Here is a 27,690-nt window from a genome sequence, read left to right as displayed (position 1 = left end):
CTCAAGCTGACAAAGAACAATTATTTGAAATTGCTAAAACACATTTTTGGTGTGAGGCTTCATTTTATTCAATGTGGTTTCCTGGAAATCGTAGCTTTTTTTTTTTTTTAACCACAGCTGTAGCTGCCAGGCTTTTTCACTATCAATTATTTGCTTAATTATGCTGTGCTCTATTCAGTTTGGAAAGGTAAAAAGGAATCTCACGAGAGATTCCAACTAGCATTATGTTACTTACCTAAAATGAGTGCAGTATGAATACAAACAAACAAAAGACACAACATCACAATGAAACCCAGTAAAGATTTAGTTTGAAGAGAAGATTTGAAGTTACTTTGTGCATCTCTAGTTTTCTCCAATGGAATCTGAAGTGCAGGTTTTAAGAATAAGGTGCTTCATGTTGTTTAGATCAACAAGAATGTGAACTTCATTTAACACTCTGGGTTGTTTATCTATGATTATTTATCTTAAGTAAATCAACTGTCGGAAGCCAAAGGCAATTTACGAGAATTAGGAGATACTTCCTGTTTTTCTGGGTGTATCCAACTTCAGGATGAGTCTGAAAGACAGTTTCAGAGCTCTGATAGTATCATGTAGTGCAGTTGCATATCATTTGTCTCATTTATAAATGTACATATTATTTATGTGAGGTTTAACAGTACTGTTCATTTGTAGGTTTGAGTCTATCAAAATAAATAAAATAGTGTTTATTTTTAGAGTTCAACCAGTGAACCAGGACATTCCAAAAGTGTTGACCAGCAATGAAATGACTAAAGTATTATGAGCTTGACTTTCGTCATTATACAGTTGTATAAGCAGATTTTAACACACAAATTGTTTATAATGCACGTTTGTTTAAATGTCATAGAAAGTCACTATAACGTCACAGTGCAAAGACACAACATGAAGTGCAGTCACTGATGAAACAAGAAATGAAACACCATATTGCTGAAATAGCAAAAATAGTCAAGCAGCGCAAAGCTGAATCAGATCAATAGGCCAAAGGTCAAAACAATTGCAAGCTCTTTTGTACGTGCTAAATTGGTGAATATAAATAATAAATGATCAATGCTCCATTATCATTAATATATAGAGCACTGCTCATAGTGCCAAGATGATTCAGTCTCAGTCTGCCTTCGTCTCGCCATACAGTAATACAAACGTGTTGAACAACATGTGGAGGTGTACCAGTGGTGAGACTGAAGTTTGTCCTAAAGCAACTCAGTGTAACAATTACAAGTTTATGTACTGGTAAATTTAAAAGACAAGGCTGATATATTTTTATATTATATATATTATATTTATTCTATATTTTTATTACTGTCAACAAATCCTACAAAAAGATCTCAACCAGAGATTTGTTTGACTGTTAGTTTTTTTTACTGTGTAAAATAGCTAGATTTGAAAAATAGTATTTCAGGACAGACAAGTCATCTGAGCCAACAACTTGATACAACTTGTATTCAGACTTATGAGAGGAAGTGCTTTTTATGGCTAAAAAAAAAAAAAAAAAAAAAAAAAAAAAAATTCTCAACTGTGTTTTGCTATTTTTTATGCCTGGCCTTCTGTCTGCTTCTCTAAACTGGAAGTATGCTGACAGCTGTCTGCTGTGGGTAACTTGTATGTAGGCAGAATAGAGTCTTTATTCCTACTGCTTGCTATGTAAGATCAAAATCAATGATATGCTGAAGGGGGAAATCTATGACTGATTCAGGAGCATGCCATGACCTTATACAGCAAAGACTAGCTAGTGTGGGTGCGGATGTGGATCTCCATAACGGCAAAGTTACTGATAAAGATTCAAGGTCTGGTTCAACTGTGTGCCTTCACTATCTCACAGACCTCAGCACCATTAATGTGATTTTGTGGTTGTATTTGGCATTCAAGAAGAATTCAACCAGGGTGGCTTGATAGATGGTTTCCAATAACACTACTGTACATACTGTACATGTAGCTGTGAAACAGTAAATGAAATCAAATAAATCTGACTCTTTTATTAAATCCCATACATTTCATTCATTCAGCTTGGTTAAAGAACAGGCAATACATATTTTGACAATAATAAAACAAGATGGGGTACAACACATCAGCACAAGTTAAAAACATTTTCCAGAAAAAAAAAAAATCAGTAAAATGAGCGCAGATTTTCAAACACTGTGCTCATTTCACAAAAACTCATGAGACCAGGAGGGTTGAAATAAAGCAAACTGAGTGCATGCATGTACATACTGGATGTGAGAGAGCACATTTTGGTACTCCAAAACTCACACAGACATACCTCATAGCTACATCATATACTCGTACGCAGACAAACAAGTCCAGCAGGACAGGCTACTAGCTGTAGCACATGCAGCTTTAAGACCGAGACAGTTTAAACGATTAGCAGACAGAACAGCAACAAACGAGGATGTCGTAAAATTCAAAAAAACACTTGAGGGCAAACCAAAATCACACAGAAACACGTGATTAAAAGGAGTTACAGTCTTGCATGCCATATGTGGGGTAAATGAAGTCTCTGGACATTTCGTTTTGTTTGCAGAAGATGGCATTGGGAGTTTGTTCCCATCATCTTAAGGCAGTTAGGATGGGAGTGTTCATGTTTATTTGCTGCACAGCCTATATTGTTCAAAGGGACATCTTCAGTGCTGTGGAAAGGCATGAGAGGCAAGCCCGACCCCCGTGAAAAGATCTAATCCAAAAAAGTGAATGACATAACTCAAGCAAAACTGTTGCCCCCAAAGATGTTCCCTACAACTGTCCATAAGGCAAATCTGCTTCCCAAGAATGTGGATGATAAAACATCCGTGAAAAACGTTTATTTGCCGTTTTAGAATTATTATTCTTTGTAAGCTATTAAATACTTTCACCAATGGAACAAATAAAAATAATAAAAAGACACAAATCAATATTGTTTGTGTCATTTTGGAGGAAACTGGAAGAACAGAAGACACTAAAACTAAAAAAGAAACAGAAACTTTTATTTTTATTTATAGATCTAATAAACCGTGGCATGAATGGTCTTAATCATTCATGAGACAGTAAATTACAAGAAAACTAATGCCACAATCATTCATTTTCACTTCTCACTTCTTCAATATTGTCTGTTATACAGACAAACTGTACTCAACTGTACTTAAGTGAAAAAAAAAAGACTGGTCACACCCTTTTAACCAGAAGAATTGATGTGGGTGTTGCTATTGCAGGCTAGTCTGGACAGCTGCATTGTGATGCATTTTGTCACTGACAGACAACCTTAAACTTCAAACCTTGACACACATTTAAACAGATACAATAAAGAAACTCTTTTAATTAAATAAACAACATAAATTAGTTGGAAACAGTGTTTCACAGTTTGTCAGACACAACCTGGGGAGGACTCGTGGAACCTTCAGGATGCAACAATAAAAAGAAAAAAAAAGAAAAAGAAAAACATTGCCAAAAAAAATCTAAAAGGAATGTCAACTATCCTTCATGGGGACTTTCCTGTACTTGTAACAATGTCTACAGTATCACTGCTGCTCAATGTACTCTGAGAAGCACACGGATAAGTGTGTTTTTAACTTAACATGTCCGCTAACGCTTACTGTGGAAGAATGGGACTGAAGGTTACATGTTAGTGTAAGAGTGTGAAATTAATTTTAGTAAATAAAATATCCTCATGGCTTTAATAGTACCCTCCCACACACGCACACACACACGCACACACACACACACACACACGTGTGTGTTCTTTAGCTCAGCAGCTCCAAGTATGTGACAGGCACTTTTCCTTTCAGGTTTCCTCTCTCTCCAACCAGCCAGTCAGAGTCCATTCCCGGCACTGTGTAAACTGTGATGAGCTGTAAGACAGAGGACATGTTTATGTCCAATATTCAAATGTCAGCAGAGGCTTTAAAAAAAAGCTGTTAGGATCTGCCATTCCCACACAGATTCAGATTACTTACCAACAGCCCAAGGGATTTAGAGGAAATGATGCATCATGGAATCCAGTGTTTTTGAAATTTGATATCACACTAACTGATTACACTGATTACACTTTACTGCGAATGTTGACCCCACCTCCTGTCATCGAAAATATGTCATGGTGGGAAGCTGACCTAACCCCTATAAACAGATTTTGGCACTGGAAGTGTTCCTTTTCCCATTTGGAGTCCGAGTAGTAGTGAGCAATCACGATAGATTAGGATAACCGTTTATAGAGATGAGCAGAATGGGTCTTTCTTGTCATTCATGTGTGTCCAGCTGGCGGACGTTAAAATGAGTAATGCTGTAATTCAGATGGTTAAATAATATAATTTAAATGCAAGAATAATCCATAAAGGGATTATAGAAGACTCATTAATGTTGGACTTCAACAAATCTGCATGTGTTTTGCTAACAGAATCCAAAATGAAACTGGCTATTGGAACCCATCCTTCCCATCATCTTAATATTAAGGTCCCTGAAATTCCCAAGAATTAGAACAAGGACTCCTTAAGTCAAAGACACACTCCACTATCATTAACAAAATGTTATCACTTAGAAAATAAAAGATTAACCTCCATAGAAAAGGGCAGGCATATTACTTAAATCAGCAGATGCCACTTGAGGGAGGCTACTGTTTAGACCTAAAGCCAGAGAGATTTGGATGAAAGCTCACCTCATCAGCTAAAAGCGAGAGCTCACTGGAGTCAGCAGCATCGTAATCATAAAGAACTTTGGCTTTGCGGGTTCCTGTAGCAGGTGCCTGAACCTCCTCGATCTTCAGTGTGTCTGTCTCCACAGGGCTGTTGATGGCTTCTGATGCAGAGACAGCAGTAGCCATGGAGTGAGTGGAATTCAGTGCAAAAGCATTGGGAAGCCTGAGGGAGATAAGGCACATGTGATGGTCAGAATTTACACGACTAGCAACCAAGCATGAGTTATGCTGTATGTCCAGTACATCTTTGACAGTACATCTTCTCTTTATAAAAGTTCCAATTCTTGTCCCTAGAGCATACACATTAAACTTTAAAGTTGGTTTAGGGCCCTACTTTGCAGCACAAAGGGCAAAGTCTCAGCCAGGCTCTGTGGAAATTTCCAGGTGAACCCTGGCTTGTGTGTGTGCAGCAGCGCAATGTGCAAAAAGGAAAACAAGGAAATCACAAAGCATGGAAAAGATGCAAAAAAGTTCTAAATTAGTTCATGACAGATGTCTCTGTAGCAGTCAGGTATCGTTTGCATGTGATTAAATACAATCACCTGATACAGACGTGGTTCTGACACAGTGTAAACCTAATTTTCCACAAAGTAGCCTTTGCACTGACACATTTGAACAAACCTTTCCACACAGATGGACTGAGTGAATTTTAAAGTCAGGAAACTCCAAAACTGAAAATGGAAACATGGGCAGAGTACTGCTTTCACTGTTCTTCTGCCAACACAGAAATACGACCCTTTAGATAGAAAAACTAACAAGGAAAATAACCTGATACAAAAACTTCAAATTTCTATTTGTTCCAATGTTATTGGAAAGAAGTGGAAAGGAGGCCAGGACATCCACACAGAGGAAGATAAACTGCATCAGCACACAAGAAGATGGGCCATACTCACACATCCTCATCAGAACTGAGTGGATGAGACAGTGAAAATGATCTGTCATGATTTGACTAACAAAACTGGACAGGCATCTATAGAACCCGACTGGTACTGAGGACAAATTAAAGCTTTTATTGTATTTATAACAATCGATGTATCAAATGCAAGAATCTCATTTATATGCAACCTCACAATATGTAATATTAAGATTTAGATCAACACAGTTATGAACTGAAACTAGAGGTGCAAGTTTTACTTTCCTATCATCAGCATGGTAAAAATAAATGAAATTACAAAATGATGGAGCTTTATTTTTATACAATTGAAGTGAGCTAATCTTTGGAGTAGAGGTTATATATATATATATATATATATATATATATATAAATAAATAAATAAATAAATAAATAACAATACAATAATAATTCTGTGCAACTTTGAACATAACGATGACATATCAACTTTCTGCTGTCCTTTTATCAGCAACTCATCTTCTCACCTTCCCAGCTCTTTCTGTAGCTCTTGCATGTGGAGATGACAGCGTTTATAGTAAGCAGCTTGAGCCTCCACAAACTCATGCAGGCAGCGCAAGTGGTTCACCTGCAGATCAACAACACAACAGTCACATTTTTAAGCTCATCTCCACAAAGAAATACTCAGATCCTTTACTAAAGTAAATGATGTGTACTGTATTATGCATACTATATTATATAATCGGATTATTACTGATTGCTGAAAAATATAAAATGTCTCGATAAGAAAAAGATTAATTTTGTGTACTAAACACTGTAAACAAACCTGATTCCAAAAGAGATGGGATGCTTTGTAAAATGTAAATTTAGCCCAGGGGAAACATCCATAATATGCAAAACCACTCGTTTACTTTTCATCAGTCCATTTTAGATAAGCTCAGATTAAAGACTTAGAGGATGTTGTTGATATCTGGCTTTCTCTCTTTGCGACAAAGAACTGAAGAGCTGCTGGGTTCATGTAGTCATATGGTCACATTGATTTTTTATAAAGTGCTGACTGAGGGGTTGAAGGTCACAGCCATTGCAGATTTTATGACTGTAGATGGGAAAAAAATCTTGCAATTGTGTTGTGAAATGGTATTCTTACTGTTACTTACTGACTAGTTGTAGTTTTTCACAAAGTTGTGAACCTTGCCTTATCCTTGTTTGGAATCATTTAGAGCAGGGGTGGGGAACATCCGGCCTCTGGAGTAAGGTCTAGCTACAGCCAGAGCCACTACAAACCACAGCCCAGGTGGCTGTAGAGGCCCATAGAAACTACTGTTTACTTAGAATGTATACAGAAGGGAAACAAAGCAATAATGGGAGCAATTCTAACAACTTTAACGGTTGATTCACAACATTAAATGCCTTTCAATGCAAACAATGCGCTTGAACACAACATTAAATGCCTTTCAATGCAAACAATGCGCTTGAAATCAATTTATACAAAAATAGAAAGTAATGTAATTAAAAAGATTATATATATATATAAGTGACTAATGTATGCACACAAGTTTATTGTAAACTCAATAAAATATTTACAACAACAATAACAATAATAATTAAAGCTGCAAGCAGCGATGGTCGGGCCCTCGCACATGTGCGCACGTCGAAATGTGCGCATGTCGAAATGTGCGCATGTGGAAATGGCCACACGGTTTCCCCAAAATTCATCATTTTGATAACTGTTACTCAGGAAGTCTATGTGAACAGACCTACAAAGTGAATTGGATGAAATCCCTAGGAGGAGTTCGTTCAAACATGACCCCTTGTCAAATCAGGCCAAAAGTCAATGGAGTCTTGTTTTGGCCCTAATAATGGTGATATTCATCCTTAAATATCTGGCTTCGTGTTCATTCGTGTTCATACCATGTTCTACAATTGGGCCGAGTTTCGTGACTCTGTGTCCAAAACTGTGGCAGGGCTGTTTGAAAGAAAAGTTCCAGGGGGCGCTATGGAGCTTTTTTGCCAGACCCACCAAATGATATTATGCAGCCGAATTGTGCATAATACTGCTCTTAACAAGCCCAAGAAGTTTCAGACAGCTGTGACAAAGTATATGATAGCCGCACACGTTTTCCCGAAAATCAGCGAAAAAGTGAATGGAGTCTTGTTTTTTTGTGGAAAAATCAGCAGCGTGGAGTTTGACGCTCCGTCACGGCCACGCCCTCTGATAAAAAGTTGTGATTTTGATAACTTTTCATTGTCGACGCCTTGAGAACACACACGGCAAGTTTCAAGCACATCGGATGAAATCCCTAGGAGGAGTTCGTTCAAATGCGACCCCTGGAAATGAGGCCAAAACGGGAAAAGGCCAAATCTGAGCAAAATTGGACGCCGCACTGTAGCCCGGGGCACCAAGAGACTTTTTTGTGCGTCTGGGCAAGTTACATACTCCCACCGAGTTTCGTGCACGTGGGCGAAACCGTGGCGAGGGGCACCGGCAAAAACGCGCACCTAGGTGGCGCTGTGGAGGCGTATGCGCGCATGCATGTGTGAGACCTCCAAAATACGTAATTTTACGCCTGACATTGGGGGGGTAGGCAAATTTTCGTGAGTTTTGGGGGGGATATGGGCTGTGGAAAATGCGATTTACTCTTAAACGTCGTTCAGCGTTCGAAATACAATAGGGCCTCGCTGTGCTCGGGCCCTAATAATAATAATAATAATAATAATTAGTAGTAGTTATTTCAATTAAAATAGGTTGTTTCCACCATCCGTTTTTCTAAGAGCCACACCGTCACTGAGCTTGGCCTACTACATCAGATGCCAGAAATATCATTCTAAGGTGATGATTTCTTATGGGTCAACAGAAAAGATTGCTGTCCCTTTGACACAAATAAAATGTATCCATTTAGAACTAAATAAAATATTTTGAATTAAGTATGCAATTCACAGGACTAGTAAAATAAATATGGCCATACACAAATCTTTAAAATATGTACCGTAAAAAACAAAAGTTGAAAAGTTTTGTTTTAGAAAAAAGTTCAGACAAATGAAAACAGGCCTGCGAGAGCATTTCAACCGGCCCGCAATGCAATCATTTTTTAAATATTTTATATATGCACTTATAGTATCAAAAAATATCGACAGCCATTAGTTTTCTAGTTTTCTGACGGCTATGTATTTCTGAGTCAACGTCAGGGTCAGTGAATACAGCATGTAAAGTACGTGTCATTGCATTGGGCTGGAGTAATTGACACGGATGACAAGTGATGCATCATGGTGACTGTCAAGAAAAGGAAGGTGGTTGCAAAATGCTGCATATTCCAGGAAAAATGGACAAATTATTTTTTCTTTGTTGAAGTGAAAGGCAAGCCAGTGTGCCTAGTTTGTGGCGAGGCGCTGGCAGTGATGAAAAAGGCAAATGTGGAGCACCATTACAGCTCGAAACACGCTAAACTCGTCAAGTTGAGAGGACAAATGTGTTTGGATAAAATTAACACTCTTTGTCAGAGTTTAGGTGCTCAACAAGCAGCTTTCACAGTAGCACCATCATCCCTGCCAGCTGACATCAGACCCCTCACCCTCGCATTAGGTGAGTCTGATGTGTAGAAATTAGGGATGGGCGATATGGACTAAAAAATGTATCCCGATAATTTCTGGTATTCATCACGGTAATGAGAAAAATGTCGATAAATAAACACCAATTCAGCCTAATCTTTTTGACTATTAATGTATCACCAAAACTATAATAAAGGCTAGGGGGAGCTGGCGGTGGGCCAGTCTATATGTGCTGTGAAACAATCAGGAAATAACTTTTTATTTCTCTGATTAACAGCTTTATCAAGGCCAGTGCTCGATCTCTGTTATTGTTATTCTATGTCTCTCTACCAAAGCTCTGGTACATGAAATAAACGATGTCAGAACACACACACACACACACACACACACACACACACACACACACACAGGTAGATGATCAGAGTTTAGTCCGTGAATCCACCTGGATAGTCTCTGCTTCAGACACATTTCAGGCTGTCTGTGGAGGTTTGACCGATCTGAGTTTCTGATTGGCGGCCGGAGTGTGAGGAAAGAGGTCCTCACTGCCTGGCGTATCTGCTCCGCCTTCCGTCATGTTTGTCAATATCCGTGTTGGGCTGCGAGTGTGTCGCGCACATATATACGTCATTAATGGGTATTTATTGTTTTTATCATGGGATAACATATTCTTACCCTGGGGAATGTTTTTGCCGATATACTGTAAACAATGACATATCGCACATTGCTAGTAGAAATTAAGCAATCATGAGGCTTAGTAACACAGTGGTTATAGACTTTTTTGTATTTTTTTGCATCCCTAGGTATGTGTTCATAATAGTAATATCAATAGAAATTGCTATGAAAAATGATATAAATATAAAATGATTTGTATTCGTATGAAAAAGGTTCCCCACCCCTGATTTAGATGATGCCCAATCATGAAACTGTTACCAATGAACAGGAGTTTTTGGAGCATTCAGCAACGTTCACGTCTTCTGTTGATCCTGTCATAACTGCACTGTTCAATTAAATACACATTGAAAGGATCAGTTCCTATTTACATTTTACACAACATCTCAACTCTTTTAGAATCCGGGATGTAACAATGTAACTACTGACTATAGCATTGAACCTAGAGCTAGAGCAGTGCTAACTAGCAGAGCTATGCACTACCATGTACAGGGAAGCAAAATAACAAACATATTTTAGCAACATAAAAAAGGCCCACCTCAATGCTTTGAAAGATTCGACCCACAGGTAACAAAAAGAATGGAAAAAAAGTGAATGAATACAGCTTCTACGATTGCAACCTGGAACTGTGTGTCTGTCAGACAGTCATAGAAGAGTATGGCCAACATACATGTGTACTACTGATGCCCTCCAGAAGCAGCCGTGTAACCTCTGCTTGGCGGTCAAAGTCTGTTTGGGCCACTCGGAGTTCATGTTCAGCCTGAAACAACAAAAAGAATGATGAGTGACATTTCCATCCCCGACCACTCAAAGCACTTTTACACTACATATCTCATTCACACATTCACACACTAAAGGAAAAACAGATGATAACATTAAAAAATTATAAGGCTGTCAAGTAGGTCAGCAGTCCGCACACTGTTCCCAGGCAACCTCTGTGTGGCGTTGCATGCAAGTGCCACACTACTATTGGTCTTTCTTTAAGTTATTGTACAATGTATGGGATGTAGGTTGCCAACTTGACTGTAACAGGAACAAACCTCAAAATATATATTAAAATTTTTTTTCCAAAAACTCTGGATTCAAGAAAGGAAATGATACCATAAGTGGAAAACAAAACAAGCTGAATACGGATGATAATAAGGATGATCACAAGACATCATTGACAAAAGAAGAAAGAACACTGGTTTGAACCTCTCTATCACTAACAGGATACCAAGTCATAATAGTTGTCAATAGCAATATGTATCTAACCTTAAACTTTAGAATTTGAACAGGTCTCAATGTTTGGTAGGTTAAACAGATCTCAGGAACGTGGGACAAGGAAAGCACTTGGGGGGGCCAGCAAGAAGATTTAAAATCAATGGCAACATTTTTTGTCATGATGTCACAGTGAAATGTTTCTCCAAGTTAAGGATGATGGAGCATGAATAATTTGCGCTGTGTTTATGATGTGTCTCTTCACATATTCAGTTCGCTCCTTGTGATCGTTTTGGGGAGTCTGGGGAGCACAAAAGGAACAAAAAATTTGAATGCAAATAAAAAAAATGCAGACTCCAGCTCCAGCTGGACCATCTGCCTGAAGCGGACCACATGGATATGTCATATTGCGTGTCTCATCTCAGGGTTTTTCTGTACTATGTCTAACACAGTGATAAGAGTAAAGAGGTTACATAGGATAGGAGCTATGAAACCATAGAGTGAGAACAAAGGCATCAGATGGCGAGATTGCTCAATCGTCAACTGTAGCAATATGTTTTTTCAAATCCCTAAATACATTCACTGTGTTGGCCAAATGAAACAGGTATAAACATGTTAGCATGTTAGTAAGTTGATTTGAAGCATACTGAAGTTCACACAACAAATCAAGAAATATCACTACAACCATGGTGTGCCTTACTTACTTTTTCCACTTCCTCACTCCAGAGCTGAGAGGCCAAAACATACAACAAAAGAAGAAAAGAGAAATACAGATTACGTGACGTGTGTGTGTAATGTGTTTCGACAGTTAAAGCTGGAGTAGTAAATCTTTCAGTCTTGTCAGTCTGTGGATGACAGATGACATTATAGATCAGAGGTGTCCAAACTTCTTTTAAAGAGGGCCAGATTCGGGGGCCACTACTAACATTTTAAAAATGAAAACCAAAAAAATTATATACAAATGCATGAAGTTTGCATGAAGTTGATACAAATGTTCATTCTAAACATGACTTATGAGTAATGCAGAGTAATTTAGTTGACATCTAAGTTTGAAACGTTCCAATGTGAGGGTGCAGATGACTGAGAAACTACAAACAGCAGAGGTATTTGCACTCCAACTGGATAAATCAGTGGACATGTCTAAAGATGGACAGCTCTTTCATTCAATAACCAATAATAATTATGCGTGAACTTTTAAATCAACCATAAACACATACAGACTAATAACTTAGTATATAAATAGGTTAAAAAGGTGAAATAAAAGTTGAATAAAAAAGTTCAAATAAAAGTTACTTTAAGCCAGGCTTAAACTGTGACACATTTTAAAATATTAATTACATGTGGGGGTCCCTGTTCTGTTTGTCTCTGCTGAGACTGAAAAAGGTTGAAAACCCCTGACCTGGGTTTAATCTCATCATTTTACAGCATAGACAAGACGCTTGCTGCTGTGGGATTTACATTTAGATCATCAATCATATGTATAAACAGCAGGGAGGAGAATTGTGTTGCGAGGCTGGTTTGAGAAGTTTCTATACTGTGTTTTTATTTTGAGCTTTGCCATGATTCTGTAAAAGACCAGAGGAAGCATGCACACATTCACATTTTATTCCAAATCGACTCCCTGACACATGCTGTGGGGTTAAGTGTGAGTCATTGTGTCTCACCTATTACAAACATCTTGCATCATAATAGATAAGACACACCTCCTTCAGTGATTAAGTAAATGAGCAATATCCTCGTAGTTGGTTACACATGTTACACCAACGTTACTTATCACTACATAATATTTGGCATGACACAGAGGCCCTTGCGCTTCATAATCACCAATATAACCAGACAGCAACGCCTCTTAATTACTAGTACTTAGTTTTACTGTACCAGCCGTCTATACCTAGAGTCAATCTTGGCATGGATCAATGCTTTTGTTGGGATCAACCATGTAGCCCTCTGGCACTGGGTGGTGTGGCAACACCTAGCCGAATGTGCAGCTAGGTTTCTGTTATGTATTCACAGAACCTGACATGGTTATGTTATTTAGGGGAAAATTGTACATGTCCCGTCTTGTTAAGTGAAGCAGAATTGTCTCCTTACCGCAGACGCACTGGCAGAAAGCACGTAGTTGCGTGGTCTGGTTTCCTGAAAGTCTGGAGCCATCTACAGAAACAGGAAGGTTAATGAACATCTGTACTTAAAGTACAGTATGCATGACAACCACACTTCAGCACGAACAATTCTTCAAGAAATACAGACAAAGCAACCAGAAAGCACGGCAAAAATTAAGGGTCATGATCTTGATGAGCTACGAGACAAACACAGATTCATCAATCTGTGCAACGGAATCAGTGATAGTTCAGCTTAATATCTTTTTTACGTACAGCCTAATTGTATAATGTCTCTTAAACTCAACTGTATGTCGGACATGTCCACCTCTAATATTGAAATTTTATTTTATATATTTAAACACAAGATTTCTTTCTTGATTTGAGAGGGCTGGCATTTGCCTCAGGAAATTTAAAAAATAGAAGATGTGGTTGTCAGTTTTCTGATAGCATATGTTTAAAGGTGTGTCTGGACTTTGAAAATAAAGGTGCAGAGAGGTGATGCAACCCAGCTGTAGGTAAACATCCTGGTGACTCATCTGTCTAATTCACTAACGTGACTAATCCAGTGCACGATATTACAAGCTACAATGACAGTCAGCAGGAGTTTATCATGCGCATGCCAACATGCATTTGGATTGCAAGTCTGAATTTGCCAGTTCACAGAATGTGTACACTTGCCATCATCACACTGCAAACAAAGGTTCTGATAAAAGTCAGAAAAACAAACTTCAAGAAAAGCAGAGGGGACTTTGAAGACACGATTATTCCTAAATTATAGTGAAATGAGGATGGAACATTATCAATTAGGACTTTCTGTTCCAGGAATATGACACATACAATGTGTGCAGACAGATTTGAAATGTAGCAAAAGGTCCTGAGACATACGTAGCCACATACTGGCAAAACAACAACATCATATCCTCAGTTTGACCCCAGTGTGGCCAAAGGGCAGAGAGTAAAAATAGGTTTTGCTAAGACACAACAGATTAAAAAGGAAAATCGGTTTCTCTAGATGTGGGAGAAAGCGCATTCACTGGATCCCTTTAGAGGGTGAAGATGGTTCTGCTCAAAAGTCCTAATGGATTTTTACACATTTCTAGACAAGAAAGGAAAGCCTCAACGCCCTCACAGTTTTTACAACAACCTTTTCTATTATTCAAGTAGCCAACTAATTCTTAGAGTAAAACCTGAAAGCATGGAGTACTGCTGGACATGAAATAATGATAAAAGACTGTCAATCTGTATATAACAACATAATACTTCATTTGTCTTGTCATTCTAAAATGTTGAACATTAATCAAAACATGGTGTACGCTGAAAACTTTGGATGTAAAAAGTGATCATCTCCATGTCTCTGTTAATTGTATAGGGTCTGTTATTAACAACAGTAGCAGTAGTTGCAGAGGAAGAAGAGAGAGGAAGAAATAAACATTTTAATGAGTTATGTTTAATAGTAGGTACATACAGAATCAACTCTTTGCTCTGTATTTGTTTGGAGTGGACCTACTGTTGACAGCATGTCTTACTCAAATGGTCTTGAGAATGTGTTTGCACCAGATTTTGTTGTCTTTGCAGCAGATTATAGCTTATAATAATCCAGTTGATTAAGCCATCATCAATCATATAAATAATATATTTTATGAAGTGAATAAATCACTTGAGCTTTTAGCAAATACTGGCATGTAGGCAATGTTCAAATAAAGAATGTCATGAATAAATAGAAACTGACTTCTTTGAGCAAACCACACTGCACAGATCCTGTCAGAGTTCATCTATACAGAATTTATAATTTGTCATCGTACTGTTTAATATGTAACAACTTTCTCTGCAAAGACTCAACTTCAGGTCCGAGTTGTTTTTTCAGTCAATTGCTTTGCTTTTTTTTTTTGGATTAATAATTCAGAGTTTCTTGCTGCTGATAATCATACGGCAGATAAAAGCTTTTATTCAAAGCAAGTGAGCCAGGAAAAACAACTCAATGTGCGTAACATACTGGAAGTCATTAAAAATGGCTTTAATACTCACTTCACCCTCGCACTGCAAAGGTTATGAATATAGAGACAGTTAGTTATTGTCAATGCACCATCCAAATGTTTCATTACATTAGAAAGCTTCATGCAGTGAGTGTGTGAATGGGGTTGTGGATCAGGAGGCATAATAGGACTTACTGCTGCCTTAGCCTCAGCCACCTTGGCCTTTTTCAGACGTGCTTTACATGCGTCCAGGTCCAGGCGAAGATTCTCCAGGAGACGGCGTTCTTTCTAAAGTACACACAATGACATAATCAGGGAGCAGCTGGGCGTGCTGGCCACGGCCATAAATCTTGAAAGTCATGTAGGATGCGGTTTCACACAGGAGTAAAGCAATCATGCTGACCTCTGGTGATTAAGTTGACAATTCTCTTTTCTTGTCATAAGAGAAGGTTTTTACTTGCAGGATGTAAACTGTAAAATTCAGTTTTTAAACATTTTGGAGTACAGTATGAGTTCAGGAGTCTCACAGCCTAAAGAAAGCTGCTCTGTAGTCTGCTGGTACAACAGCAGACACTTTGTATCACTTTCCAGATGGGAACACGGTAAGGAGGCGGTTGTCTTTTAGTATCCTGTCCTGGGACACAATATTCGCATGACGCTCAGAACATCGACTACGTGATCATAAAGTACAGGGTGGTTGGATCCATATCTGGTGATTTAACTATGTAACAGTAATATTAGAAGGTTATAAAAAGCTGTGAAGATGTTAAGTAAAGGAGTTCGGATTTTTTGGGAGTTTTCTCCACAACAACTCCAGGCTGCGCACAACAAAATGATGATTTGTTTTCTGATCTTGGCTCTACATTGGTGTTTCCATGTGTTAAGTGACAGCCAGTGACATCTGTTACAGAGTGGCTTCTCTTGTTCTTATTGTTCCAAAATGCACATTACATACATCATACAACATACAACATATTTGATGAAGATGTTGTACTTGTATGATTCTTCCAATTTTTAGATCCTATCCAGATTGTTGGTCTTGTTATACAGTGCTGCTCAAAAGTTTGTGAACCTCTTGAGCATTTTGGAGTTTTATTGTTTTACCCCGATTTCCTTATTTAATCAAAACAATGAAATAACAGGTGCAGGTTTTCAATTCAATATACTCTTTAAAACAAAATCTATTGTGTGGTCAAGACTAAATTAAAAAGAGTTTTTGGTCAACTTATGTAGGTGCAAAAGTTTGTGAACCCTGAGCTGCATTGGTTAAAACAAGCAGTTAAGTAGAATCTGGTGGGACAAATTGTTGGCTAAATGAACCACTGAAATGGACCAATAACATCAGAGATGTTTAGGGACGAAATTGTGCATCACTGATTGAAACAGATAAAACCGGGTCTCTTTAGTCTTACCCGGGTGAATCCATACAGGTCAATCATGCAGAGAGGAAGCAAGATCTCAGAGGACCTCAAGAAGAGGGTAGTGACAGCACATTTTTCTGGGGGTAGTTATGAAGTCATCTCAGAAAAATTTGAGCACTGAAAGACTACAACTCTTCCTATTTACAAGAGACACAAGAACATTGTTATGGCAAAAATCCCCTAAAGCAGATGTGGGAGACTGATGAGCCACTACAGAAAGTTTGGTTGAGGTTAGGAGTACCCTGTTAACTACAGTGGTTCACATACTTGTGCACCCATGAAATCAGATTTTTTTCTTAAATCAAAAAATAAAAAACATAGAATGAAAATATAACCATTTCTTTTGTTTGAGTCCATTACTTGGAGTGCCAATATTGTGAATTTGGGTATAACCTAACATTAAATAAGGTTATTTTAGTATTTTTTATTAAAAAAATCTGTCAATTGCTGTAGGGTTCACAAACTTTTGAGCAGCAGTGTAAGTGACTATGGATAAAAGCATGGAAGTTCAGGGTTTTACCAACTCACAATATGCAGCCAAACCGACACAAAGAACTTCCTTCCTTATCCTGAAGAGACCCCAATATGTATTATATAAAGGGAAAATCCCTTACCACAGAGATTTATTCTGGTGATTTGCATGAATTAGGAAACATGACTATATCCATCACTATAAATGATCAAATCAGTGGGTTTTCATGTTCAGGTATTGACTATTACAAGTATACCATGCCATTTTCATATGTGCCTTGGATAATATATAAATAGTTTTGCTTAGCATTTCATGTGTTTTAGTAGAATACAACGGTGTTTCTCCTTCAACATTTCAACACTATTCCAAAGAAAAGAAATGCTTATGTACCGGCAGAATGACTACAGTCTATGATCTTTCTACTGGTAGTAGAGTGGGTGTAGTAATTCAGACTCACTGAAATGGTCTTCCAGTCTCCTTCCAGAAAATTTCTGAGAGGGGTAAGAAAGCTGATGGCTGACGTCTGGAGGAACTCCCTCTCTGCTGCTCCTAATCTTCTTTCACATTCCCCCACCTCTATCAAAGTGCTCCCTGTAAAAACAGATTAGATCCATTCAACACAAAGTTTTTTTGTTTTTTTTTTAAATCCCACAGTCTTTCCAGACATGTCTTCTGATGGTATGGTACAACTGTAGATACTCTAGATAGTCTGTACTTATGCCTTGCTATGAGACAAGAATCTTCATCTATCCGGCACTGTACCTTTAGCACTTTTTCTGCCGGTTACATTTAATGTTCCAAGACTGTCAAATGATACTGATACAGATTTGGATAGGAATCCTAAAGGTTAAATTCAAAACCATTTAATACCTTTTTAATACCTTCTAAATATTTTTAAAACCGCAACACAACTTGCCTCTATGACTAGAGGCAAAAACAGGATCAATAAATGGGAGGGCACACACACTGTTACTGTCTATCCCTTAGTTATTTACATTCACATTAAGTCATTTAGCTGACGCTTTTATCCAAAGCGACTTTCAGAGAAGATGCGATGGCTGCAGTGGAAGTTTGACTGGTGGTGGGACTCGGTTGGAGTGGTGTACTGGGCATACTAGCAGCACAGAAATTTGATATTAATGGCTGCTCTCCCATTAAGTTGTAGTTGTCAGTCAACTGAACACTGTAGATAGATCCATCTACATAATTTGAGTTACGCTACTTGACATCTGCTAAAGAAATGATACAATGCATTAGGAGTTCAGTAACACTCCACACACACACCATGTTCTCTAATGAAGACATCAAGTATACTTGACCAACAGTGTTTTACAGGAGGATGCTTGTGAACAGCTGCTCTATTGACATTTTTAATGTCATTTTCAGTCTATGAAATCAAACTTTTACACAGAACTTTATATATACTTTATACTTTTTTAGTATTCAGTGATTTTGTACTGTCATACTAACCACAAGCTTCTTATTGAGAATCATTACAAAGTTGACTGCAGCATGTACTCAATGTACTCATGTACTTCCAATGAGCAGAATATTCATTAAGACCTATTTGAAATTAGACTGGAATAAATCTATTACGCATATTATGCATGCCAAAGAGACTGCAACAGTCCAGGAAATCCAGTTCTTTAATTGTTAAGTCAAGTAGTATGACAAGTATGACTTCCGAGTGTGGTGTTCTATTTTAAGTTCTGGTTTATGAATGGGAAATGGAATGCATTGTTTATAGATTTGGTATCTGCTCAAAACAGAGAACCTACTGACAAGTTACCATTTATTTGTCTACATTTATTTCCTAGTAATATAACATCAGAGACATGTTTTTTATGATATTTGTATAATTCTGCATATAACCATGTCTGTATGATGTTTTTTTTAAACAATCATACATACACAATAGACTGATTTTTGACTTTATGATCTCTTTGGTTGTTTGAACTGCATGTTGCTGCAAATGCAGGATGAGGCTGTGTTGCAGAAAGTGAAGGCTCTGTGAATATTGCTTGTGTTCAGGTCTTCACCATGCCCTTACCCTGTGAGATTTTACTTTACTTTATATCTTAAGAATATATATATATATATTTTTGGCCTTTTCAAACTCCATTTCCGACAGAGACAGCTGAAGAGCTATATGGGAAAGAGCCACAGGTCGGATTCGAACCCTGGGCCTCCGCAGCACATGGGGTGGCCGATCCACCAACCAAGCCAAATGCCACCCCTATATCTTAAATAATAATCTAAATTTTAAAAATAACAACAAATGCTCAGATATATACCCATTAAAAATCTAGATGGCCTTTTAACACCTTGTGATGCTTTGGTGACCCCTAGTGGTCAGGAGCCCTGGTTGGGCAGCAGCAGTGCTGTGTAGAGCATATAGAGTAGAAGTCATTTCAGCTAACCTAAACTAAGTTAAAGTTGAAAGCTCTGGCTGATTTTATGTAATTAGTTATTTATCACATTGTTAATTTTCAACCAGTTTGTTTAATATTAATGGTTTGCAGTCTACTGACACAAAAGTGTGTATTCACCCACCTATAAATTACAATTTAGTACTGTTCATTGACAGAAGTGATCATGAGGAAAGATTGACTTCGAGATAACCCCCAAAACACACTGTGGACAGTTTTTCATAGGCACTATTTAAAAAAAAGAAAAAAGAAAAAAAGAGTAAAGTAGTCCCAATGCAGACTGAGATGTCCGTAGGGTGACTATGTTTCCAGTAAGAGATGCTGTGGTTAATTAAAAAAAAAAAAAAAACATATCATATATAATGCAACAATAGTATGAACACACAAATAGATGTGTTTTGGTAGTAGGGTAATGACCTATATTATTTTGGCAATGTGGAAGAACTGAGCCTTTGTAACTCTGCACCAAAGTCCAGTGTGGTGGCATGAAGGACATTCTTACATAACCGAGAACAGTGACATCTAAAATCATTCCCGCATGCACTAAAACTCCAAAAAGAAAAGAATCCCTGTGGAGGACGTAAATATGACAAGCTACCACTTGGGTTGCTCCAAAGCTTTCATAAATCTGATTCTGGATCAAATTATTGATCTATGAAGGACACCTGCAGAGATAACCCGGACTACTTCTGCAGCATCAAAATGCAGAGTGCAAAAAGCTTGTTCAAACCGTTACTGATCTTTCGTTTTTTTAAAGATAGGATGGGACACAAACTTTTGTTACCACTGCATGTTATTGTTGAAATCACAATAATGCCAAATAAAATATCCAAATCACAGGAGCTGAAATTTGAAGTTGTAGTGCTGCTGTGATGCCTCAGTCTACAATCCACATTCTCCAGACATAAGGGAACATGCTTGACGGGATGATCTGGCAGCATTCCAGCTATTTACATGTCTTTTTCTAGACAGTGCTCAGATGTGCGTGCAGGGTCTTGACCCGCCATAGCTTGTTTTGAAGTGGTTGCATACTAACCATATGGAGTTACGGGGCCAAATTCCTTTGCTGCCTCCTGCATGTATTGCCCCAGCAGCTCTGCATTTGTAATTCTGGATGGTGCCTTCCTGTCCAACTTTTCATAGAGAAATTCCTCAATTCTGGCACCTGCAGAGAAAGTCAAGAAGAGATTCATTTGTGGCACAGCACTCAGATATTTTAGCTGATTTACCCCCACACAGCAACAACTTTATAAAGTGATGCTTTCATGGTGAAACTATATGTTTTTCAGTCCCCTTGAGGCCAAACATCAATGGATTAAATAGAAGCAGAAGTAAAATAACACATTTACAAGACTGTAATATATTTACAGACATGGTGTTATATTACTGATGAATTTACGTGCATGTAGCTTTGTGTTGTCGTAGCTGGTACAGATGCTATGTCTAATTGTACATTTCTACAGTGTTACTGGGTAGCTTGTGTTTAGCAGGTGAGATCTTTATGTGTTGAGAAAAAATAATAAGTGCAACAAGTTTTTGCACAAAATGGAAACACTGAAGAAACACAAAGTACTTCGGATTAAACCTCGGCCTAATGTGTGTTTTCTGAAATACCTCATGAAAACTCATGAAAATGTGTTTCCTTACATTCCACAGCAAACAGGAAGCCAGTGAAAATGATCAGATTCTTAAAAACAAACAAATGTCTGTAATGGATTCCCAATCTTACATGTATCCAGCAGTGTACTTAGTACATTGCTAAGTATTTGTGTTTAAAATACGCATCGTAATGACATGTAAGAGACAACATTAACCATGAGGCATTGCAGGTTTACACAGTGTGCTCAGAGGACGGAAGATATTTTTTGTATCTAATTTGTACGTAAATAATAACTGAATAATTCAATGTGGACAAAATAACATGAATACCTTACTCATACATACATTGGGACTAGCAGCTGCTTGTCAAAGCGGTCACAAGGAGACTCTCTCCAGCAACAGAATTAAACAATGAATTGATTCTCAGTAAGACAAAGGCAGTCAGAAACTACCATGAACTGAAGCAATACTTCTCAACAGAGGTGTATTGTAAGGCTTCTGTTATTTTGTCCACTGCACACAATAAATGTCAGAGTGGAATCGACAGTGACACGGCCTCGATGTTAGAAGCTTCACAAAGGAACACTGCATCAGAGTGTGGTGGTGCCTTTAAATGTCTGATTCACCATGTAAGACTCATGAATTAAACGGCCATGATGTCTATTAGGCTTGGGTGGTATCTTTGTTTGCAAGAAATATTTCAGTTCTTTCCAGTAATACTGAATCAAATGACTCCATTTAAAGTGAAAGAGGCCATTCACAGGGATGTCAGGGTTGGTTGTTATAGATTACATGTATGGATTATGTTATCACAAAAATAGTAACTATAATTGCCCAGATTACATAATAATACTAATAATAATACTAATAATTACATTGTCATGGGTGACTTGATTACATCTTTAAACTAACATGACAATGCTATGAAACACATGTCAAGCGCTCCTGTTTGTGTTGGACATGGTGGGAAAGAAAATATTTCTGAATATGTATTTAATTTGCACTGAAGATGTTTAAATTGTTTACTACAAGGGGTAATATTTTCAAGGTTTGAGTAGTCTGTTGTTACATTACCTTTTTGTAATCCAATGTATTTAAAGGGAGTCCAAACATTTACTGTCGGTGTAAGAGGTGTCTGATTCACAGACAGTCATTTCAAACTTTCAGCTGCTGTGTACTTATTAAGTGATCGCAACTGTCCAGATGTCTCCCCCACAAGTTAGTGGCTAAAGGCCAGCAAATCTTTATGAAATTATATATATATATATATATATATATAATCTTATATATATATATATATATATATATATATTATTATATATATATATATATAGATATATATATATATATATATATATGTGTGTGTGTGTGTGGTGTGTGGTGTGTGTGTGTGTGTGTGTGTGTGTGTGTGTTGTAGTGATGTATGTATGTTATGTATGTATGTATGTATATATATATATATCTTATATATATATATATGTATATATATATATATATATATATATATATATATATATATATAAAATAAATAATATATATATATATATCTCACATTTAAATACAGAGGCGAATGTAGACCAGCTGCGCCCCTGTTACCAATTACCACCCAAGACTAATGACTGTTTTGCTGGACAAATGAATATCATGGATGAGTTCCAGTCTACAAATTACAACGATACCCATAATATATATAGATATATATATATATATATAATATATATATATATATATAATATTATATATATACAGTATATTTACATAGTTACATGTTTTCCACAAGTACACTATGCAGCAAGTAGAAGTCAGGAGTCGTGCTTCAGAGACAAATCTGACAGAAACTTTCGGTTTGTGTCTTTTCAGGGGAAAATCTTAAATGCTGAAGACAATGAAGACAAATAAATCCTCTTTTCTACTTCAGGCTGCTCAAAGTCTCTTTCACATAATCACAACATTTAATGAAGGTTATGTCTATTTCATTTTACACCGTCGTATCTGCACATTATTTCTGGGTTACTCTGACTCCCACTTGTTGTCACATTGTGGAAAACTCTACATCAAGATGGAAGATAGAAGATCTGCAGCCTGCAACCTATGTGCAAGAAAACTCAGCATAAAAGTTAGCCGTGGTTTGGATACTCCACAAACACTGACATCATTACACACAGATTGCTACGTGTAGCAGGAGTAATGAGCAATGAGGATAACAGTTCAACGAGTCAGAGAGGATGTGAGGAAAACATGAAGTGGGAACTGTGTAAATGATCAACTGCACAGAGCAGTTCAGGTTTCTTTTAGAACCTTTGTGTGTGTTTCTGTCCAAATTCGATCTAATGCTGTTAGGTTGTAGAAAGTCTTCTTTACAATATGCTACTTTGTATAACAGGTTTACAAAAAAAGTAATGTTTGTACAGGAAACTGATAGCTTGGAAACGTGCTGCTTCAGCAAACTGAACTCTTTCTTTACTGACACCAACACTAAATCATGGGAGTTCTTCTCTTATTGATAACAATATTGACCTGAACACACTGGACAATATCTATTTCATCTTGGGAGAAAGATCCCATCTCTGTTGCTCTTCCTGAGGATTCCTCCATCTTTTACTTGCCCTTATCTGAATTGAGGGTCTAAAGACAGAGCATGTCTCCACTCTGCAGATTGTAAAATCCCTTGAGGAAAATGTGTGATATTTGGCTACATACATACAATTGACTTGACTTAAGAAACCTGAATTTCTTCTTCTGAATGTGGTCATAAGTCCCACTGAAGGTTTCACTGCAAGGATCACTTGACTCAAACAAAAGTGCGCTCTGATGATCTTTAAGTTTGATCTAAACCGGTCTGTTCAGGAGTAGGAAAGGCTGAGGACTCTCTACTCTGCGTAGTGTTTAAATGTGAAAAGCCAGACATAGCAGATGCTCTTTAAGTTTAGAATATGGACAGCCAAACATCATGCTTTAGCTTTACATCAAGATGAAAACAAGAAGGATGAGATAAAATCCAACGTCTGTAACAGAAAAAAAAATAGAGTCTGGCTGAGGCCAGTCAAACGTCACAAAGGGAGCAGCAGTTTGGCTCTCACTGTTAAACACCAATTTCTTATTAATTGTCATTAACCCATGCACGCCATGTGCTGACTCACAATCAGCTGTGTGCCAGAGCAGGATTCATTCTGTGTCCTGCTGATCAGCGTTGTAGTCACACTGAAACTTCTGAACATCTACATTTATTCTGCAGCAACCTTTGATCTCAATACCAAAAGAATCATGTGCTGATCTGTTCATCAACTGATGATTCAAAGGCATGACAGGTTTCTTTCCACAGCAGGGCACTAATACAGGGAGGCAGAATACTCACCAGTGTGATCAACTGTAGCATGGAGAATCAAAAAGTCACATGTTAGAGCTCCCTATTCTCCAATATGTCATTCCATATCAGTGTAAACCTACAAATAATGCTCATAGCTACATTATGTATACAGCATTTGATCTCTTTGACTTGAAGTGTCATTGCAAATATGCTGACACTGCCTTCTTGCACAGTGTTTCACAACTGTGCTGACTGACAAATGGTATGAGCATCAGTCTTTTGAATGTTATTAAGAGGAACACAATAGTGGCTTTGCATGTTTTAGCTTTTTAATTACAAATGCATTTGGCTTGATTTTTTTATTTGTTTGTCAAAGTTGCACCTGCAACCTGCCCCATTTTAAAAGCACAATAAAGACTGAACACTAAAAACAAAAAGAAGCCTGTAGCTAGCTGAAGTTCTCCTCCTCACCATGCTTTTCTTGAAGAAATGCTCCTCAAGTGAAACACTTTGGTATCTGGATCATGATTAACCCAGCAAAGATCAGAACCAGGTCTGGCATAGCTTAGTTAGCTTCAACCTCCGGTTTGTCTGTGAAACGTAGACATACTCAGTGTTTTTCCTCAGCTCTGGATTTTTTTTTTCTGTTGCATGCTAGAAGACAGAAGTGACATGGAGGTACCTTCATACGAAGTCAGTGGAGAGCAATGAATTCTTTTTTTCCCCTGCGGGGTGGGCGGGACTTATCTGTACTCTGTTTCTGTGTCAGTGATGTTAGCATTTGACAGTTTGGGCAGAACCTCAAACATGACTCTGATCACGCCTGTAAACAGTCCCTCGGTGCTCTGGATGTGCACTGATCACACTGCTGATAGCGCTACGATGACTTGTCTGCCCTCGGGTCATATGGAAAAATACACGTGAAGTTAAACAACAGATGTTCACAGGGATCCATTTAAGTTGAGCTTAGTTATTATAAACCTACAGAGGGAATACTGAACCAGATCCACAATAACTGTGTAACAAAACAGAAATGTATAATTTCAGATGTCAATCCCGTCCCGAACAGACGGACAAATAACTGCAGCTGTAATGAATTAAACATCTTAACAGAGTTGATTTTAAGAAACAAAACATCCAGACATGGTGAGATATAAGTTAACTACAACATAGTCAGAAGTGATACAGCTTATACTATTTGTAGCTGATAGGTTAAAAACATGCAATGCCACCAGTGTGTTCCTCTCAGCATTCATGTAGTCTACACCTCTACTACTACTACTACTACTACTACTACTACACTACTTTTGATGATTCATTGTTTAAATTAATGAACATTTGATGGATTAGAATGAAATTTCAGACATAATAGAAACACGTAAAAATGAAATAAGAAAGAATAAGTATTGTAATAGTTTTATGTATACTGTGTGAACCACAGTCCATCAATCCAGAGCATGTTTCATTTTTCCATCAGTGTGCATAAAAGTTGAATTAATTTGTGTAATGTGTTTTTGCACTACAGATATCTGACCGTTTATATATCTCTTAACACAATCAGCCAACATGAGCCAATCCTTCCCTCATGTCACTTTTTATGACTCATTGATTTTGGAAGAGGAAACACAGGCTGTCTGCTTGAAGAGAAGATGCACTCTAACAGTGCTCCTTCCACATTTCATTAGGGGATCGCTATATCGATGTCATACTTGGGTTGGGCTGCAGCAGGACCTCGGTCTGTCGGTATATCCTCTCGGTCCAGTGTTTGGTGCAGTCTGCGCGGCTCATCAGGTTCTCAAACTGAGCGTCCAGCTCCGTCTTCTCCGCCTGGCCCAGCTTCTCCTCTGTGAACTGAGGCAGAGCACACAGGGGACTCTTCACACCCGTCAGTCTGAGTGATGCTCACTAATTATATATTTAACTGGGTTATCAATGCGATGTGGTGAAGTGACGTCACGAAGGGTCCGGTTCACGACCTGCTCTCGCTCACCTGACCTGTGGTTTCCGTCCTCTCTCCTGACGGCCCGGTACCAAATAGCAGTACCGAGCCTGTCTCAGTTTGCTGTTCTCTATTAACTGAGTGTGTATTTCAGTTATAGTAGCTAATGCTACGCTAGCTTTCCACATAACACACTAACAGCCGCTAGCCTTCGGGTAGCAGCAGATGTTGTTGTCTCCCTGAGCTCGAGGCAAAGCAGAGCTGAATATAATAATAATATAATATAATTACATTCGCTTCATTTGCTATCATGCAGCGTCTCGTAGGTCGGATATCAGATACTACGCGGTAACGTAAGTCAGTAAACTAGTAACAGCTGACTGAGCAGCAGGTGAAGCTCGACATGTTTGTATTTACCTGGACAGCTCGTGTGAAAAACAGCCCGGCTCCGGAGGCCAGTTTCTTCACGTTGAAGTCCATGGTGTTCCTGCGTGCTGGCTCGTGATGTTCAACCCGAAGCGGACCACTCGACACCGACAGGATGGATGTGATGGCACACGCCAAACATCACGTGACCGCGATGAACGACGCCTCGTTACGTCACGCCATCGATCCGCTGAGTAATAAGCAAACACTGGACTCGCTGTGACTGTGTCCACTTTATGTGATATGTTTTTAATATTTGAAATGTACTCGTGTTTGGGAAATAGTTTCAGTGAGCTTAATGTTGTGCGCAATGCGCGCAAAGAAGAGGTTGGCCAGCAGGTGGCGCCATTTGATCAGACCGGATGATTAAAAAGCTTCTTTATTAGAAAATAAAGGAACCACAGAACAGAGCTTTGTTTCCCCTCATCTCACTGCTGCACCTCTGCTAACGAAGACCGAACACGCACAACGGAGTGACAACAAGAAGAGGAAAGCTGCGTCTGTCTTCTTCTAAACATAAACTTGCTTTGCTTTTGTATTTAGATGATATCCATAAAGTTTTTAGTATTAGTGCTCTCTTTTTTCAGCGAACGACAATTTCTGTGAGCCCTACTTTTTATTAAATAAAAAGCACAATGTGTAAAAAATAATAATAATAATAAACATTTGGTCTTTCTTTCGCTATCTTTATTTTGAATGTTTTTACCGGAAGCGTGTTGTTGTGTGTCGGACTCTGACTTGACGCTTGCGGAATCAAGTTAGATGACGCGCCAGTTACATCGCCACCTAGTGGTGACAGCGAGTAACTACAACACCATTCGGCACTGAGATATACTCAGTCTATGGTACAATGCACGTTTTGTCTAAAATATGTATGCTATGCAGCCGTTGTAGTTTCTCACTGCGACTACTGGAAGACAGGAACTTGACTCGTGACATCCTGTGACACTGTGTAAACTAGTACGGTGATAATTCCGGTGAAAACATTAAAATTGATCACAGCACACAAAGAGTTGCACGCTGTGACCAATGAGAGTCAGGGTGCATCCAGGATTATTAAAATTAAATGTACAATGTGTCAC

The 27,690-nt window shown here is 38.1% G+C and overlaps 2 protein-coding genes across 5 annotated transcripts in view; one reads left to right on the top strand and one right to left on the bottom strand.

Moving 5' to 3' along the window:
* The window catches only part of LOC104934258 (lymphotoxin-alpha), a 31,334-nt gene extending 8,484 nt beyond the window's left edge, over positions 1–22,850 (top strand). The window contains exon 6 of the mRNA XM_027278420.1: positions 22,797–22,850. Coding sequence (XP_027134221.1) covers positions 22,797–22,835 — 39 coding nt within the window. The 3' untranslated portion in view covers positions 22,836–22,850. The remainder of the gene's footprint in view (positions 1–22,796) is intronic.
* Positions 1,977–27,214, bottom strand: sh3glb2a (SH3-domain GRB2-like endophilin B2a). 4 transcript variants are annotated; one of them, XM_010749886.3, is made up of 13 exons: positions 26,600–27,214; positions 25,953–26,094; positions 24,292–24,303; positions 20,374–20,502; positions 17,366–17,499; positions 15,211–15,303; positions 15,068–15,079; positions 13,032–13,094; positions 11,645–11,668; positions 10,411–10,500; positions 6,053–6,153; positions 4,637–4,838; positions 1,977–3,836 (listed from the first exon to the last, which is right to left on the bottom strand). In XM_010749886.3, the coding sequence occupies exons 1-13, from the start codon at positions 26,660–26,662 to the stop codon at positions 3,729–3,731; spliced, it is 1,173 nt and encodes a 390-aa protein (XP_010748188.1). In that variant the 5' UTR covers positions 26,663–27,214; the 3' UTR covers positions 1,977–3,728. The 4 variants fall into 4 exon arrangements, with proteins under 4 accessions (XP_010748188.1, XP_019119983.1, XP_010748189.1 ...); XM_019264438.2 differs by lacking the exon at positions 15,068–15,079 and having other exon boundaries at positions 26,600–27,212; XM_010749887.3 differs by lacking the exon at positions 24,292–24,303 and having other exon boundaries at positions 26,600–27,211.
* Between the last annotated feature and the right edge of the window lie 476 nt (positions 27,215–27,690).

The sequence above is a fragment of the Larimichthys crocea genome, chromosome III (assembly GCF_000972845.2).
Source record: "Larimichthys crocea isolate SSNF chromosome III, L_crocea_2.0, whole genome shotgun sequence".
NCBI lineage: Eukaryota > Metazoa > Chordata > Actinopteri > Sciaenidae > Larimichthys > Larimichthys crocea.
The sequence above is the reverse complement of the archived record's forward strand: the minus strand, read 5'-3'. Positions and strand labels throughout refer to the sequence as shown.

Bases quoted from the DNA above. Each gene is read 5' to 3' on its own strand.
- sh3glb2a (XM_010749886.3), bottom strand. From the start codon at position 26,662: ATGGACTTCAACGTGAAGAAACTGGCCTCCGGAGCCGGGCTGTTTTTC. The intron at 6,154-10,410 runs GTATGTTGGCCA...GTTGATCTGCAG, and splicing joins AGGGCATCAGTAGTACACAT to GTGAACCACTTGCGCTGCCT. The intron at 3,837-4,636 runs GTGAGCTTTCAT...TCTGTCTTACAG, and splicing joins TCTCGCTTTTAGCTGATGAG to CTCATCACAGTTTACACAGT.